This window comes from Chlorocebus sabaeus, chromosome 9 (assembly GCF_047675955.1).
Source record: "Chlorocebus sabaeus isolate Y175 chromosome 9, mChlSab1.0.hap1, whole genome shotgun sequence".
Taxonomy (NCBI): domain Eukaryota; kingdom Metazoa; phylum Chordata; class Mammalia; order Primates; family Cercopithecidae; genus Chlorocebus; species Chlorocebus sabaeus.
In genome coordinates this window covers 80567451-80585042 of record NC_132912.1, presented here as the reverse complement: position 1 = coordinate 80585042, position 17592 = coordinate 80567451, and the positions used below count along the sequence as shown (strand labels likewise).

General features: G+C 39.3%; 1 protein-coding gene across 14 annotated transcripts in view; it reads right to left on the bottom strand.

Moving 5' to 3' along the window:
* Window positions 1-1533: 1533 nt before the first annotated feature.
* Window positions 1534-17592, bottom strand: part of ANK3 (ankyrin 3) — a 703328-nt gene continuing 687269 nt past the window's right edge. For all 14 annotated transcript variants that reach the window (XM_007963375.3, XM_073019120.1, XM_073019128.1 and 11 more), the window contains 2 exons: window positions 15482-15569; window positions 1534-2960 (listed from right to left, as the gene is read on the bottom strand). In XM_007963375.3, the coding sequence (XP_007961566.2) occupies window positions 15501-15569 (69 nt within the window). In that variant the 3' untranslated portion in view covers window positions 1534-2960; window positions 15482-15500. The remainder of the gene's footprint in view (window positions 2961-15481; window positions 15570-17592) is intronic.

Here is a 17592-nt window from a genome sequence, read left to right as displayed (position 1 = left end):
ACTTATCAATCACAATTCATTTTTTACAGTAATGTCAATCAATGAAAAGCTTAAATACATATTTATAAGCTGGCAGGCCAAATATTATGTTAGAAATACATAATGTATGTCACATTCAATCCACATATACATGTATAAATATATTCATATACACACATATGCAAGTTAAATCTTGAATGTCATATTTTGGATACTTCTGAGTAAACTTATGACCTTCTGCTTGATTGGAACCAAAGCATATCACATATACCTAAAGTCAAATTTTTGGGTATATAAATACAACTATTTAATATGTAAACAGGTATACATCAGCGAGTTTCTGGTTCAGGATAAACACCTTCTCTCAAAGACTGAGTCAGAAATTCGTAACTCTTAGATAGGAAGTTAGGACACCTATATTCTGATCCTAGCTTTACAGGCTCAGAACTTTTGGGGAAAGTTTTTTTTTTTTTTAAACTTCTCAAGGGTCTAACTTTACCCATCATAAAATAATTTTGGTGCAAGGGTAGTGGCACATTTTTAAATTTGGGATACCACGCAGATGCAACCTAGCCCCATTCTTTATGCAAAGTAGATTATCTGTGCATTTCTTCTGCATTGATAGTGAGTCCTTACTGGGGACAACTCATTCCACTTGGCAACAATCTTTAATGAACAGGCAATATATAACATTACTGAAAGTCTCTAAGCACTCATTTAATTTTATAAAAGGATCATTACCATCAAAGAAAGACAGTACCTAATTCATAAAGGAGATATAAGGACTAAGTAAATGGAATGTGCTTAGAACAGAGAATAGCATGTAGTGAGCACTCCAGTTTTAGTGGTGATGATGACAGTTACTACTGTCACTACTACCATATGCTAAGCTGGTAACTAGAATCAAAGTTAAAACAGCCATGGTCTCTGCCTCAGTAGAATTTAGATTCATGCAGTGTATGGGTTGCAAACTCATAGTCAGGATGTACAAATATAAGAAATGAGGCTGTGGCAGTGATACCTGTAGACCCCATACCTGGCTGGAGAGGGCAGGGACAATTTGGCCCCAGCAGGTTGTTACCTTCTGGGAATGAGGTCCATTGTTGCCAACTCTTGCTTTTTAAGAGAAGTTAGCAACTTGATTATGTGAAATCTCCCAACTTGTAAGAACGGACAATAAATATAAATTAATAAAACAAAACAAATGCTCTGTGGGCTAAAAGCAACTGCATGTTGATGGCTCCTAGAAGTGCCAGTCAAGGTTTTGACATGCTGGCTATGGTATCTCCAATTCTCCACTTTTTGAGATGGCCTGAACAGATGTGGGCAAAATTTACTTGTCAATTAATCTTTAATTCTTGGCTCCCCCAAGAAATGCACAGAATTTATAAGCTGGGAGCTTGCAGGGCACATATAAATGTTAGAGACTGTCATCTCATCAGTGACCACAGAGGCACAAAGAGGACCAACGGGGTGGATTGACCAGGACTCATATGACAAGGGATTAGACAACTACCTTTTGCCAGAAAACACAAGGAGACTGTAGAGCACAGATAGGTGAAGAGTTTAACACAATTTATTTTATGCTTAAATAATCGACTAGGTCATCCAGTGTATGGTTTTTCATACATATGTCATTAGAGCTATGTGTCAATGAATGCTGACTTTATGTGAATATAATCAACAAATTAAAGAATTTCACCAAAACCCAAATAAAAATGCCCTTGAAAACACAGCAGCCTTATTAACCTAATATGACACTTCTAGAATGGTTACAAATGATTGGCTTACTGAAAGGTGTCTACATCTTATAGCCAGTACACAATACAGTAATAATTTTACAGCGTGCTGCCATTCTACTAGCTAAGAATTTCTGTTCAGTCCGTTTTAAATACCCCCGACTGGGGCCTCTTATGAGCACCATCCACCTCTAAAGCGGCAAGCATTTACCCCCTTTTAAGCACTAACAGTTAGCATCCCCCCACCCCCTAAAGCAACTACCGTATAGGTTATTTTTTTTGTTTTTTTTAGGTCATTTCATTGAAAAATTGGCAATAGCAACAAATATTAGATGAAGGGCTTTGTGTTTACAGATAAAATCTTTTGTGTTGCAGTATATTGTAGTGTTTGCAAAATTGGAAAAGATTTAATCAAAATAAGGTGATACACATGCATCAAAATATTAGTATTCTGAAGAAAAAAATTTTTCACAGAACTACAGAATTCCTCATTTTGGGAATTATTTAAATTTGCAGCAGATTTTAAAGATTTGTTTTTCTTTTTAAAATCAAGCTAGCAGTTTTGCATATACAAACATTATAATTGCTAATATACAAGAATCAGTGAAGAGTCCCCCCCACCCAGAATCCCTCCCTCCTCTTCTAGGGTGAAGTCACTTGAGACCCCTATTTGTTAAATGCATTTGCAATATTCTGTTTGTGTTCTAAGAGGCAGTGCCTTATCAACATTTTATTCTATTTTTCTGTTAGAATTTATACAGTGTTATTATTTACAGCAAAACTATCGATGTTTTAAAAAAGAAAGAAATAGTGTTTATACCCTGACAGTTTGGGTCCAAGAAAAATAAGGCGAGCTGTTGTAGATTTAGTAATTTTAGTGTTTCTCTGTGATTTGATCATTCCATCTCCTTCTGTCCCTTCTGATGGCAGGAATTTCTTCCTTTTGTAAATGACACCAAATTACTTGAGATAAACTGTTAACAGCATGGCTTCTTGTATATACACTGCATTGCTAATTGCACACGCGCCAATCCGGAAATGAAAGTGATTTCCATGCTCTGTAAATTGGCTCATGCTAAATTAAAATGTGAGTGGTTTTCTTTTCTTTTCTTTTTGCATAAAAAAAATCATGCCATTAATGTGTGGAAGCAGTGAACACACACACACTTCTCGGTGAATTTTTACTTCCTGCTGACATTTCTTCCATGAATTTCTCAATACTGGCAGTAAAAACTTATGATCCTGTGGAAAGAGACAGTAGATAGTGAGTTTAGCTTTCTTTTTTTCTCTTTTCTTCTTCTTCTTCTTCTTTTTTTTTTTAAAGAGAACTAGTGTAAGCCTTACTTGCCATTCAACAGAAAAGTCTTAGAGAATAGAGGCCCTCCATTCCCTATGGGGTGGTTTAACATGATGCCGCTACCTGCTTGATGCCTTAGAGGGTGTACTGGCAAGCTCTTAGAAGGCAGTGACCTTTTCTAGGTGACCCTGTGACCTCCAGGAGCCTTGCTTATTATTGTATTTGTGTTTTGTAATTGTACCACACCACCTGGTTCAACTTTTTTTTTTTTTTTTTTTTTGAGATAGAGTCTTGCTCTGTCACCCAGGCTGGAGTGCAGTGGCCGGAAATTGGCTCACTGCAAGCTCCGCCTCCTGGGTTCACACCATTCTCCTGCCTCAGCCTCCTGAGTAGCTGGGACTGCAGGCGCCCGTCACCACACCCAGCTAATTTTTTGTATTTTTAGTAGAGATGGGATTTCACCGTGTTAGCCAGGATGGTCTCAATCTCCTGACCTTGTGATCTGCCCACCTCAGCCTCCCAAAGTACTGGGATTAGAGGCGTGAGCCACCGTGCCTGGCCCTCAACTTTTATGTAACAAAGTTGTGAGTTGTTTTTGAGTTTCCATGGACCCCCCCTAGGTTGAAGGTCACATAATCTGAGCGTGCCCAGATGAACTAAATATGCAACCATAGGAGGAACCTAAGTTTTCAGACTGAGGAGCTAATTAAGAAGCTTATGCCTCATGGCAGGATCCAATCAGATAGAGCCTTGGCGTCACCCCATTGCAGGATCCAGTCAGATCATGCCTCATTACCCTATGCTTCTAAAACATGACCCAGCCCCCAGCTTAGAGAGACAGATTTGAGTGGTTCCTCCTGTCTCCTTGTCAGTCAAGTGGCAATACACCTCTCTCCTGCAAAAACCTGGTGCTTTGGTGTTTGGTGTTTGACTTTCCACTGTGCACGGGCAAATACCCAGCTTGGTTCAGTGACAGTTTTAGAGACTGTGTTGGGAAGACCCTCTTCTAGTTCTGTCTGAAGCTCAGGTTATTCAACTGCTTGGGGAAGCCATTTGTAGCCCTTTGGGCCTTAGTCTTATCTGTGAAATGAGGTGGCTGAGAGAGGTAATCTCTGAGACTACCCTAAACATCAAAATGTAAGGAGTCTGGCACTTCCATGAGCAGAAAGGGCCAAGGATATGGAGTCAGGATAAAGCATCTCAGCTATTTCTGAATGCTTTGTAAGTCTCTCACTTCTCCAAAAATTCAACTAATTTTTCAAAAGGAGGAAAAGTGTCACTACTTCATTACAATGAAATTTCTTTTCCATAACCAAATTAAAATTAAAGACAAACTTCTACCACTGCAAAGAACTTTAGCTTTTCCTGTCCCTGTCAGTCATAATGGGACAAATTAATTTTATTTGAGCTTTTCAGTGGAGGCTCCACTGAGAATGTCTTGTCTTGCTGGAGGATTCCTGCATAAGGCATCTGTGTTTTATAACCAGTCTTACTGTGAAAAATAAATCATTCTTTGGCAGAGGTTTTCATACTTTTGTGCACTATTGTGGTATGAATTTGCCTTTTCCATAAAATGAAGTTCTTCCCATATATTGTCTCTCCTCCTTGTTCAGTGTGAAAAGCTGACAAACTTGCATGCCTGCCTCAGAACAAGATACAGCTCCTATAGAAATCCTGAGAAAGGCAAGAACAATTTTAAGAATAACCCTGCTCACTCACATATAAACAACAGACTATATCTGCAGATCTAGGACAACCTTTAGAATTCGACTTCTCTTGGGGCCCAGGTGTGTGTCCAGTGACCTTGAAGATGTTTACTTACCTCAGACAAGTATCTTCCTCTTTAGATGGGTCACCTAGGACACCCTGGCTTATGGAAATATGTTGGGTACAGCACTTCCTCTCTCTGCCCCACTACAGGCCTTGGCTTCCTTTTTAGTATTAAAAGTGCTACTGACCTCCATGCCCCAGGTCACTAATGGTTGGAGCCAAGAACATGAAAGTATCAATTCCTCCTACGTGATTTCAACACCCCTCCCCTGTGACTCTGTGAGGTTCCAAAGAAGGAAAGTGACTCACTTGGGTAGATCATCTTGCAGAGGGTGGGCAAATCAGAAGATGATGATCAGGGTTTCCTCACCTGCTTTTATCATTTAATCCTAATCTTTTAGGCACCAGGCTTCTTAGATGGTCCTATGATAATGTTACTACAGTCTCACTCCCTGCTTTCTCTAAACCTCTCCCCCTGACTTTTTGAAGCTTAATATATAATTTATATACGATACTTCAGCTATTATAAATACACACCCAGGCTGGAATGGAATGGCATGATCACAGCTAACTGCAACTCCACCTCCTGGGTTCAAGCGATTCTCCTGTCTCAGCCTCCCGAGTAGCTGGGACTACAGGCGCACGCCACCACGCCTGGCTAATTTTTTGTATTTTTAGTAGAGACGGGGTTTCACCATGTTGGCCAGCCTGGTCTTGTACTCCTGACCTCAAGTGATCCACCTGCCTCGGCCTCCCAAAGTGTTGGGATTATAGACATGAGCCACTGCGCCTGGCCTGGCTTGATAATTTTTAATAAATTTATGTAGATGTGTGATCATCACTAATTTTCTCCATGTCTCCTAAAAACCAATCCAACTTCCCAGGTTAATTTTGTAGTGAGTAGCAAGGCCTTTCTCTTCTCACCTCAATCCAAGCAAATGTTATCTTTCTGGATATATTGGATATGTTTCTATCATTTAAAAAAATGCTATGAATTATGCCTACTTATATTCCAGTGAGGATGATTTGGGTGATTTTTTAGAAGTGGGAGTTAGTTCCTCTTATAAATTTTTCTTTTCTTAGTTATGCAATTAGAGCGTGTTGGTCCCAACCACACTGGGTACAGGAAGGTCATTCATTGGACAAAAGACTACACCAGGTACCATGTTGCATAAAAAGCATGAGAACCTTGGCTAAGTGACTGTGTACTTGCTATAAAAATATTGACACTTGGTGTAAACTGTGATGACAGCGCCATCTGATGGGAAGGTCTGAGGGCAGAAGCCATCAAGATGACATTTCAGAAATAGAATTTTGAATCATCTTCCTTTTCTGGTTTAGATAATGGATATGAGATAGATGCAGTTGCACTTAGGAATCTGTCTTTCTTTGGGTTTTGTATGCCTTTCAAACCTAAAGGTGGGAGAAACTAAATCAGAAAACCAATCATTCCTTTTAGCCATTTCACTGTATTTTTAAGAAACATTTAAAAATATACAAAAACAGGGCCAGGCATGGTGGCTCATGTCTGTAATCCCAGTACTTTAGGAGGCCAAGGCCGGGGCGGGGGCGGATCACCTGAGATCAGGAGTTCAAGACCAGCCTGGAGAACATAGTGAAACCCAGTCTCTACTAAAAATACAAAATATTGGCCGGGCGTGGTGGTGGGCGCCTATAATCCCAACTACTCAGGAGGCTGAGGCAGGAGAATTGCTTGAACCCAGGAGGCGGAGGTTGCAGTTAGCTGAGCTCGCGCCATCGCACTCCAGCCTGGAATGACACAGCGAGACTTCAAACAGACAAACAAACAAACCAACTTGGAAACAGCAATTCATTGGATTTTCGTGGCGGTTGATACTTTACAGTTAAATATGTACTGCATACATTCAAGTCAGGAGCATGCTCTGGTACAGAACTGACTTGTCTTTTATAGGCGAATGGACATACCTGTGGATTTTAGACCCTAATGCCTAACTTTAAAAAGGGTCTCCTATCTTTGATTTGGCATTTGAAGCTCTCTGGTCCAGTCCAATGCACCTTTTTAGGCTTAATTCCTAATGTCCTCCACTGAGGACAGATTGTTTTGCAATCTCCAGTGGTTCTCTAACTTGGTTGCACATTAGAATTACCTGGGAAAATTAAAACAACAATATCCAGACCACATCCCATACCAGTTTATATAGAATTTTTCAGGATGGGGCCCAGCATCAAAAATTTTTAAAAACTCTAGATAATTTGAGAGCCAGTCAAATGTTCTGGAGCAGTGCTTCTCAAAGTTTAATCTGCATTACATAGGAGTCTTTGAGTGCAGATTCTGATTCAGTAGGTCAGTGTGTCTGAAATTCTGTTTTTATTTATTTATTTTTGAGATGGAGTCTTGCTCTGTTGCCCAGGCTGGAGTGTAATGCATTCTTGGCTCACTGCAACCTCCGCCTCCCGGGTTCAAGCGATTCTCCTGCTTCAGCCTCCTGAGTAGCTGGGATTAAAGGTGCCCACCACCATGCCTGGCTCATTTTTTGTATTTTTAGTAGAGATGGGACTTCACCATGTTGGCCAGGGTGGTCTTGAACTCCTGACCTCAGGTGATCTGCCCGCCTCGACCTCCCAAAGTGTTGGGATTACAGGCATGTCACCATGCCCAGCCTGAAATTCTGTATTTCTAACAGACTTTCAGGAATGCTAGTCATGCTGATACTGTGGTCCACAGACTTCACTTTGAGGATCTAGATTACATGGCAGGTATCAACTACAAATTGTTTTCCCACTTCATTGTCTTTGCTCATGATTTTGTATCCACCTATACTTGCTTCTCTGATCATCATCTGTGGCTAACTCCTCTTCTACCCTTCAAATTTGTTTCAAATGCCCCCTCCTTGAAAGTTCAGACTTCACTCTCCCTAATGAAAGCCACCTTTGTAGTTCAACTCTTACTCATCTTTAAGACTTAGCTGTGTCATGGCTTAAGGAAAGCCTGAGCCCACTGAGGACAGAGAGGTCTTTACTCTAGTTCTTTGTTTCTCTCCCTACCCACCTCTCCCTTTCCCTTCTTTTCTCTTTTTCCTTCTCTGTAGTTACAGAAATCATGAAGTAAGACTTTTTTTCTAAAAATTAATTTTAATTACTTTATGTAACTAAAATAAACTACAGTGCAGTTTTAACGTAATTCCCAATTCAGGTAGCTTTGTTTTTTCACTAATACTAAGAAATAGGGCTTTTTTGCTTGTTATTTTCTGTTCACTTGTGATTAAAAAGTATCTTAAGTCAAACGGCTGGAAAAAAATACTGGAAAACTATTCATGTTTTAGCAGTGAGAGAAAAACATAACAGTAATAAAATTTTATTACTCTTATTATTTTTATTAGGTAAAGGTATTTATTCTAAATGGTTCTAAAGTGGGTTAACTAATTTAATCCTAATAACCGTGAGGTGCTATTATTTTTTCCATTTTATAGATAAGAAAATGGAGCCACAAAGCTTTTATTTATTTATTTTTTAATTAATTTAGTTTTTTTGAGATGGAGTTTTGCTCTGTCGCCCAGGCTGGAGTACAGTGGTACGATCTTGGCTCGATGCAACCTCTGCCTCCTGGGTTCAAGCAATTCTGCCTCAGCCTCGAGTAGCTGGGACCACAGGCATGTGCTACCACAGGCGTGTGCTACCACACCTGGCTAATTTTTGTCTTTTTAGTAGAAATGGGCGGGGTTTCACCATGTTGGCCAGGCTGGTCTCTAACTTCTGACCTCAGGTGATCCACCTGCCTCGGCCTCCCAAAGTGCTGGGATTACAGTGCGTCCAGCCAAAAAGAGAGCCATAAAGTTCTCTTAAATAGAGAGCTCAAGGTTACACAGTTAATATATAGTGGAGCCAGAACTGGAAATCAAGCCTCTAGCTCTTATCTTGAAGCCAATGAATTTTTTAAGGGTAAGAAAAATAAAAAATATATAATACAAAAATGTGTTTACTCTATATGAATTCTGGTAAAATATTCGGGAGGACAGGGTCCTGAATTTGTAGTGAAGCAATTCAGCCCATAGCTCTGACTTCTGAGAATCAGACTCAGGAAATCCAGACCTGTCATTAACTGCACTCAGCCTTAGAGACTTTGCTGTCTCTTTGTCACTGTTGATTCCTTAGTAAAGAGGAACAAGAATACCTGTTTTACTAATTTCCTAGGGCTACTATGAGAAACAAGTGGTATGGAGTAATAGAAACTTTTCTGAAGTGTAAACCACCATCACATGCAGAGAATTTCACACACTGCTATTCTTACTTCTCCCAATATTATATTCTAGCATCACTGGCTGCTGCTTCTTAGTCCACTAGCTTCTGTAATCCAAAGCTCTTCAAGGTTCTATTCTTGGTTCTCTTAATACTAGTAATAGGTGACACTTATTGAGTGCTTACTAAGGAGGGTCATGGTTGGAGTTCTGCAGGAAGAGAGAGGTCAGAGGCAATTTTATTTTATTTTATTTTAAGATGGAGTCTCGCTCTGTCACCCAGGCTGGAGTGCGGTGGCACGATCTCGGCTTACTACAAGCTCTACCTCCCGGGTTCACACCATTCTCCTGCCTCAGCCTCCTGAGTAGCTGGGACTACAGGCACCCACTACCACGCCCGGCTACTTTTTTTGTATTTTTTAGTAGAGATGGGGTTTCACCGTGTTAGCCAAGATAGTCTCGATCTCCTGACGTCGTGATCCGCCTGCCTCGGCCTCCTAAAGTGCTGGGATTACAGGTGTGAGCCACTGCATCCGGCTGAGGAAATTTTTTTAAACTCTGAAATGTTGTTTTGAGGACTCAACCTTTGAGCCCCTTCTTGGCTTACTTCAGCTTTCTCCCTAGGTAATCATATCTATTCACTGGTGTTCAATACCCAGGTCTTTTGTGATGATTCCCACATTTTGATATGCACAGCCCCAACTTTTCCTCAGAGCTTCGGACTTGTGTATGTAACATAAATACTTGGATGTCTCATAGCATTTCAAACTCAAGTCCAAGCCTGAATGCCTGCCACTCTTCTTAAAACTCATTCCTCTTCCACTTCTGCTTCTTTCTCTATCATCTAGTTGCTTATACTAGAAATCTAGGAGTCATTTTTGACTCAAAGGTTCTTCTCCACTCTGCCCACTACACTAATCTATCAAGTGCTGTCAGTCTTCCCAGCCGAAGCCACCATTATGGCTTAGTTGAACTGAAGCAGTAACTTCCTAATTGGTTACCTTCATTTTATTCTTGTCCCCCTATCCATTCTCTACATAGTCCGTGCTCTTAATTTTTTTTGTTTTTAAAGAGGGAAAAAAGACCAAGTTAGGTCCTTGCTTAAAATCCTTCAGAGGCTTCGAATTCTTTTATGCACATACACACACACACACAAAATTATTTTAAATTTAAGGGTACATGTGCAGGTTTGTTACAGATTATTTTGTAACCCAGGTACTAAGCATAGTACCCAATAGCTAATTTTTCCTCTCCTCTCCCCTCTTCCCGTCAAGTAGACCCCAGTGTCTGTTGTTTCCCTTTTTGTGTCCATGTGTTCTCATCATTTAACTTCTACTAAATGAGAACATACAGTATTTGGTTTTCTGTTCCTGGTTAGTTGGCTAACCAGGTTAGCAATTTTGGTGAGTTTGCTAAGGATAATGGTCTCTAGCTCTATCCATGTTCCTGCAAAGGACATGATCTCGCTCTTTTTTTATAACTGCATAGTATTCCATGGTGTACGTGTGTGTACCACATTTTCTTTATCCAGTCTACCATTGATGGGCATTTAGGTTGATTCCATGTCTTTGCTATTGTGACTAGTGCTGCACTGAACATATGTGTGCATGTGTCTTTGTGATAGAACAGTTTATATTCCTTTGGGTATATACACCCAGTAATGGGATTGCTGGGTCAAATGGTAGTTCTGTTTTTAGCTCTTTGAGGAATTGCCACACCGTTTTCCACAATGGTTGAACTAATTTATACTCCCACCAACAGTGTAAAAATGTTTCCTTTTCTCCACAACCTTGCCAGCACCTGTCATTTTTTGAGTTTTAATAATAGCCATTCTGACTGGTGTGACATGGTATCTCATTGTGGTTTTAATGTGCAATTCTCTAATGATCAGTGATGTTAACCTTTTATTCATATGCTTATTGGTTGCATGCATGTCTTCTTTTGAAAAGTGTCTGTGCATGGCTGGGCACCGTGGCTCACGCCTGTAATTCCAGCACTTTGGGAGGCCAAGGTGAGTGGATCACTTGAGTTCAGGAGTTTGAGACCACCCTGGCCAACATGGTGAAACCTCGTCTCTATGAAAAGTACAAAAATTAGCTTGGCATAGTAGCATGTGCCTGTAATCCCAGTTACTCAGAAGGCTGAGGCACGAGAATCGCTTGAACCCAGGAGGCAGAGGTTGCAGTGAGCCGAGATTGTGCTACTGCACTCCAGCCTGGGCAACAGGTGAGACTGTCTCAAAAATAAAAGAAAAAACAAAAAGCGTCTGTTCATGTTCTTTGTTTACTTTTTAATGGGGTGGGTTGTTTTTTGCTTGTAAAAAGCAAAAATTGACAAACTGGACCTAATTAAGGAGCTTCTGTACAGCAAAGTAAACTATCAACAGAATAAAGAGACAACCTACATAATGGGAGAAAATATTTGCTAACTACGCATCTGACAAAAGTCTAACACCCAGCATCTAAAAGGAACTTAAATTCCCTTTAGAATGAAATCTAAATCCTTTCCTCTGGCCTAGAGGGCTCTGAATGATAGTGTGGCCTTTTTTTTTTAATGTTTTCTTGTGCCTATCTTACCACCAGCTCACCTAACATATTTGAAGAAATGAAAGATCACACACCAATCTTACATATTTGAAGAAATGAAAGATCATGCACTGATCTTTCATTTCTTCAAATATGTTAGGCCTATTTCCCACCTCAGGGTCCTTGCACATGTTGTACTCTTTGCTTGGGGTCCTCTTCTTCTCTATTATTTGCATAATTGGTGCCACCCATGAGGTCTTAAATGTCACGATTTTAGAGAGACCTTCCCTAGCCCCCAAGTCTAAGTACATTCTCACATTCTTTCATTGGATCCTGGACTTTGTATTTTTAGTGTTTAAACATTTGTACCATTTCTTTTTCCCATTTACGACTGGGAGATCCAGAAAGACAGGGACCATGGAGCATTTATTCACTATTGTAAATCTAGTCCTTCCACTTTAAGCCAGGCAGATGGCCAAATATTGTTAACTTTTTGGCCTCAGATAAAGGGCTGCCTTGACAAGCGTCAGCACTCTTGCCACTCTTGGCTTACACATGGCTGTGAGAACTTGAGCATTTTCCTAGAAGAGGTTTAGAATACAGTACGTGTCATGGAAGTCTTTGCCATGGCTTAAATGACCTTTTATCTGGGGATCTTCCCTTGTTATGACCTCACTAATCAGCCCCCGTTTTTGGTATTTGAAGTAAAACTCTAGAGATTTAGAAATGAAGTCTTGCTTTGTTAAGAAAAAAGAATAAAAAAGCATGAGTTCTTTCACTGTGTAGAGTAAGAAGAAATTTATGATGGGTTGCTCTTGTACCTGCATTTGATTCGGAATTTGCTTTTGGGTCTCTTACGATCAAATACTATTTATTAATATAAGTAGTAGTTAAGATCTATGTTCTAGATGAGTTCAAATTTTATTCTTTTGCTCCCTAGCTGTAGTACCTTGAGTACATCATTTAAGTTTTCTCAACCTCAGTTTCTCCATTTTTTAAAAAAAGGGGTTGGGGGATAGTTGTGTCTACCTTATAGCGTTGTTTTGGGGATTTCCTAAGGTAATATATAATTATTTACCTAGTGCCTGCCATACAGCAATCATTTCACAGAAGATGACTATTATTATTCTTTGTAAATACTTTGAGAGAGATAGCTTAATGTAATAGAAAGAACGTTAGGCTGAGAATCAATAATCTTGACTTCAAGTCTTAGCTTTACCAGTCATAAACTGTGTGAAGGCAGAAACATCATTTGACCTGTCCGAGCCTTAATATCCTCATCTGTAAAAGGTCACAAGCAAAATGGCCTGACTTGCCGTAAGGATTAAATAAGATAAAAATGTAAATGTACTTTGTAAACTATAAATCACTATATACTATGTACAAATCTTGGAAGTCACTGGCTTTTCTCTTTAAAAATAGGATGGTTATGACTCAATATTAAAGAAAAGTAGGTACAGAGTTCAGATAGCTCAAAATTCAACTGGTTCTACAATGGGAAATACAAATTTTGATGTTACCATCTAAGACACAGTCATATTTGGTAGCATTCTACTTGCTTAGTTATTTTGTCTTTTTTTTTTTTTTTTTTTTTAAAGAGGCAGCCAGCATGACTATAAAAACTCTCACTATAGTTGCAAATCGATTTTTCCGGAGCACATATATTCAGCCTCCTGGAATTCCAGGCAGTATTCTTGGACTCATTCCCTAAGTTCACTTATGGAAAGTAAATACTACCTCGAAAGTAAAATTAGGCTTGTCAAGTCACTGTTTTTTCAGTCTGACACATTGTTTGCTTTAGCTGAAGTTATTTTCACATTCATATGAATCTACCCAACGTTCTCTCTCCTTTGAGTGGTGCAGCAAGTGAGTCTGATGACTTCTTTACAGGAGGATTATTTAAAATTTTAAAACCTCCTTTATGTTTAGTGAGCAAGCTGTTTTTAAATGAACACAGTCTAAAGGACCCTGGAAGCATAGTGCTGTCATATTTTTTGTGTTATTTATTCACAGATATTAGGAATATGTCATTGCAGAAAATGACTCAGCTGGTGTAGGGTAACCTTTTTGGTTCTTTTCCACTTGGAGCCTGAGAATATGATTGAACAAGCTGCTAAACTTTAGGAGCATACTACAGTTGACTGAATTTTTTCTACTTTCGTTTCATTTTTCACTTAGAATTGCATGAATGGACGAATTCGAGATAATAAACTCATGCTTAGTATTTTGTGGATCTGCTATAGAGAGGTCTTTCACCAGGTTCAGCAGTAGGGTATGCATAGGAGTGGGTTCATTCTAGATACCGCTACATTGATGTCATCCTTCATTTTCTCATCTTGGATCCTTCTTATCCAATAAAAATCCAAGTTGTGTTGATATTTTTTGATTTAGCCATCCTCACTGCCAAGCTAGCTTCTGCAATAGTCTCTCAACAGGTTTTCTGTTCATCTACCAGTGCCCCTTCCAATTCATTAATTCCCCGGCATTTAGAGTGAGTGATGCGGAACATAAACTGGATCATACCTCACTCTTCCCTAAAATCCTTTAGTGCTTTCCCACTGCCTTTTGGGTACAGCCCAGAAGCCTTCCAGAGATGACTGACTCCTGCTCATTCTTTAAAATTCAGCTCACACATCATTCTCAAGGAAACCTTCCCTGTCACCTCTGACCCAGGTTAAGTCTCTGGCAAACAAGTGGACACTGGAGGCAGCTTGTTTGGGTTTGTATCCTAGTTCTGCCACTTTTTACTTTTGTGAGCTTGGGCAATTTATGTAACCACTTTGGGCCTGTTTCCTCAACTATCAAACAGGGATGATGAAGGCCTTATCCAAGAGGGCTGGCTGTGAGGATTGCCTGAAGAGCACACATAAAACACTGGGAAGAGGATGTGTAGTAAACATTCTTTCCAGAATGCTCTGCAGTTCTTAGTGGTTTTCTCACTGCCATTAAACAGTCATGTGAGAAAGTCTCAAAGAAATGAAGTAAATGTTATACTGAAGAAACAAATGATAAGGCTGGGGGCGGGGGAGGGAGAATTGAGAACTTATCTGGACCTTAGTTAGCTCACATATAAAATTACAGGCAGTGAAACTAGGTTACCCCAGCTACTTCCCTCAGCACTCTGCATACCAGTATTCTGGCAAGTAGGGAACAGCAGATGCATGAAAATGAAAACTAGAATCTGTTTGCTCTTTCTTACTACTTTAACCTGTGGGTCTAAGAGGACTGGAGGTGAACTAAAGAAATGATTTTGCTTTACCTTACAAACTATAGAGGACTTTCTTTTTCACCCCAAACGGCCTTTCTAATTGTAGCTAAGTAGAAATAAATAGGACAATGTCAAAGGAAAATAATGTGATCTATAAAGAAAAGTCCAGGCAAATGTAAACAAAGCTCACTTACTAAACATTTAACTTAAAAAATAAACAATAGTGCCATTAACCTCCTATTCTTTCCTTTTGTTTATATAAAACACCAGATAGATATGTCATTTAATTTAGACTTGGAAACTCACTTTATTTCAACCAAAATGATATCCTCAGATGCTGTTCTGCTAAAATAGTGAAAGGCTGGATCAATAAAACTCTCAGAGTGTAACTGTAAGAATTATTTGTTGCCAAATAGTCTTCCTATTAGACTGTATAAGGCTATTGTATTTCATAGTGAGCCTTTACTCTTATCACTATTTATATTTGCTCCTGAAAACATAATTTACAATAAAATTGCTGCCTAATTTATGAGGAGAAAGTTAATGGACTGTGAAACCGAAGTCAAGTTTCATTGTGTATATATATGCAAACATAAACAGAACTTGAATAACTTCGTACTTGATTTTCAAAGCTGGAATTCAGTGAAAAGGAAAGGATGGGGAAAAACCTGAATCACTTATTTAGTGAAATTTGTAAGTTTCACAGGAATTTAAGTCCTACAGTTGTTGATATGAACACACCTCACCTTGACTGACCGTTCGCTGTTACGAGTGGCTCTTCTTTTCCACGTGCCGGATTTCTTTCTTCGTTTTCACCTTAAAACCTTCTCCCTGCTTTAAAAGGAATGTACATATTAAGATTTCATAGTAAAAGAGTTTTGGTTATAAAGCAGTCCCATTCTGATCCTTGGAGGCTGGATTAGGACAAGTGAAACAGTTTAAAGCACTTTGTCACTTCATGTCCAAAAATATATACAATCTTTAGCTTAACCACACAGTTTAGCATCATCAAGGCAAGCTAGAGAGCACTGTCAAAGTGAATACAACATAATCGTACTTGACAATAATTCAGTAGGTTAGTGATAAATCAAAATAATGAGCAGCCTGTCCATTTCCTATAGTAGGCTAAAAGAAATCATCACCACAGCTCACAAGGAATTGTAACCAATCTGTTGCAATGAGACTCAAACTTCTTAGTTAAGTACTAATCCATGGAGATGCTGTTGATCCGAGGGACTATTTTTTAGTGGAACTGCCAATGACTTCCTCTTACTGTCAGACCAAGGAAGCATCTATTTTCTATAAACAAATCCTCTCTCTTCACTGGGAATCAGGAATACAGCTTCCCGAGAGCAAAGTTGTGGCACACATACTCAGTTTTTACCCTATTTTTAACAGCAAACAAATGAAGCCTTTTCAATTTTCTGATTTGTACTTCTGATAAATTTTCAGTTTACTTTTTCTAATGTAAACATAGTCTATTGAAGTTTCTATTTTTAAATTGAAAAGGGTAGAGATCCGAGAAACAAGTGAAAAATAACCAGAGATGTTTTCTCTGAGAGAAAGGGGTTGATTGGAGGGATTCTTTAACTGGCACATTGGAAATGGGCTGTTATAAACCCAAAGAGGGGAACGCCCTCCTCAGATTAGGATGGAGGAATTCAGATTTCCCACAGAACGTGTTGGAAAGAGAAGATGTATGGATCTGATGTGCAGATCTTGAACTCAGCCTTTTGCCATTCTAACTTTTAAAGCCTGTGCTTTTGGAGTGCTCTCCGCCCATGTCCCAACAGACACGCAGCTGAAGGCCAAGCCCTGGGTGGGGCTGAGGCACTGCTCTGAGGTTTGGTGGTGAAGGATTTTATCTTCTTTCTCCCTCAAACTGGCACATTCTGTCCCCTATAAATGACCTTATCTCTGTGAAAATTCTGAAGACAGTTAAAAAAAAAAAAAGTATGTAACAAAGAATGTTAGGAAGAAAAGTATTTTTCTTTGACTCCGATCAAATGCATAAGATGTCAAAAGCAGCAAACACTTCAAGCTGCCACACTGCAGATGCCAGCCTGTTAGCAGCAATTTCTAGGGAGCGCACAAAGCTTTTGTCCTCTACATTCTCTTTGGCAATCCCGCTCCATTACCACATCATCATGTTTTCTCTCTTGTGGGATAACAATTCGTCTTAATACTTTCCGAGTGATCTGTAGGAAGTAATGGTGAAAAGTAGAGATTTTTCTGTTTCAGGAGGTGACACTACAGCACAAAAGTAACAGAGTTTTTAATGCAGAAAATCTAAATTCCAAGAGAAGTATGAAATCTCAATGATGATTACTTTTCTGGTGATGAGGTTGCCTTCTTCATCGGTAAATTGTTCTTCTGTGACAGATTCACCAGGTATGTTTTTTGCTTCCTCTCCCTAAAGGATGTGGCATAAAGATTAGCAACATACTAGATGGAGAAATCACACTAATCCAAACACCACACACATGCTCTGGAATTTTAGAGAAAGAAGTTGTAAATTCTACTTGCTACTCCAGTGCAAGGGAAAAAGGCTGATTTCACTGACAGTTATTTAGCAGTCAACAACATTCAAGCATTAAACCTCAAGGATGTATAAGAATGATGGTTAGCAACAGATTCCAGAAGGAAGAATTTGAAAATACATAATTATAGGATGCAGTTACACACTGTAAACCAAAAGGCTTCATATGTTGAAACAAATTTTAGCCAAGGATTAGAGCTCTGATTAGATCGTCTCACTTTGAGCACTGTTTTTTCTTCATTAGTTCTACCAAATCTCTAGAGATTTTTGTGGATTGAGTTTAATCTAACTTGAACTAAGATAGTACCTTAGTTTGGA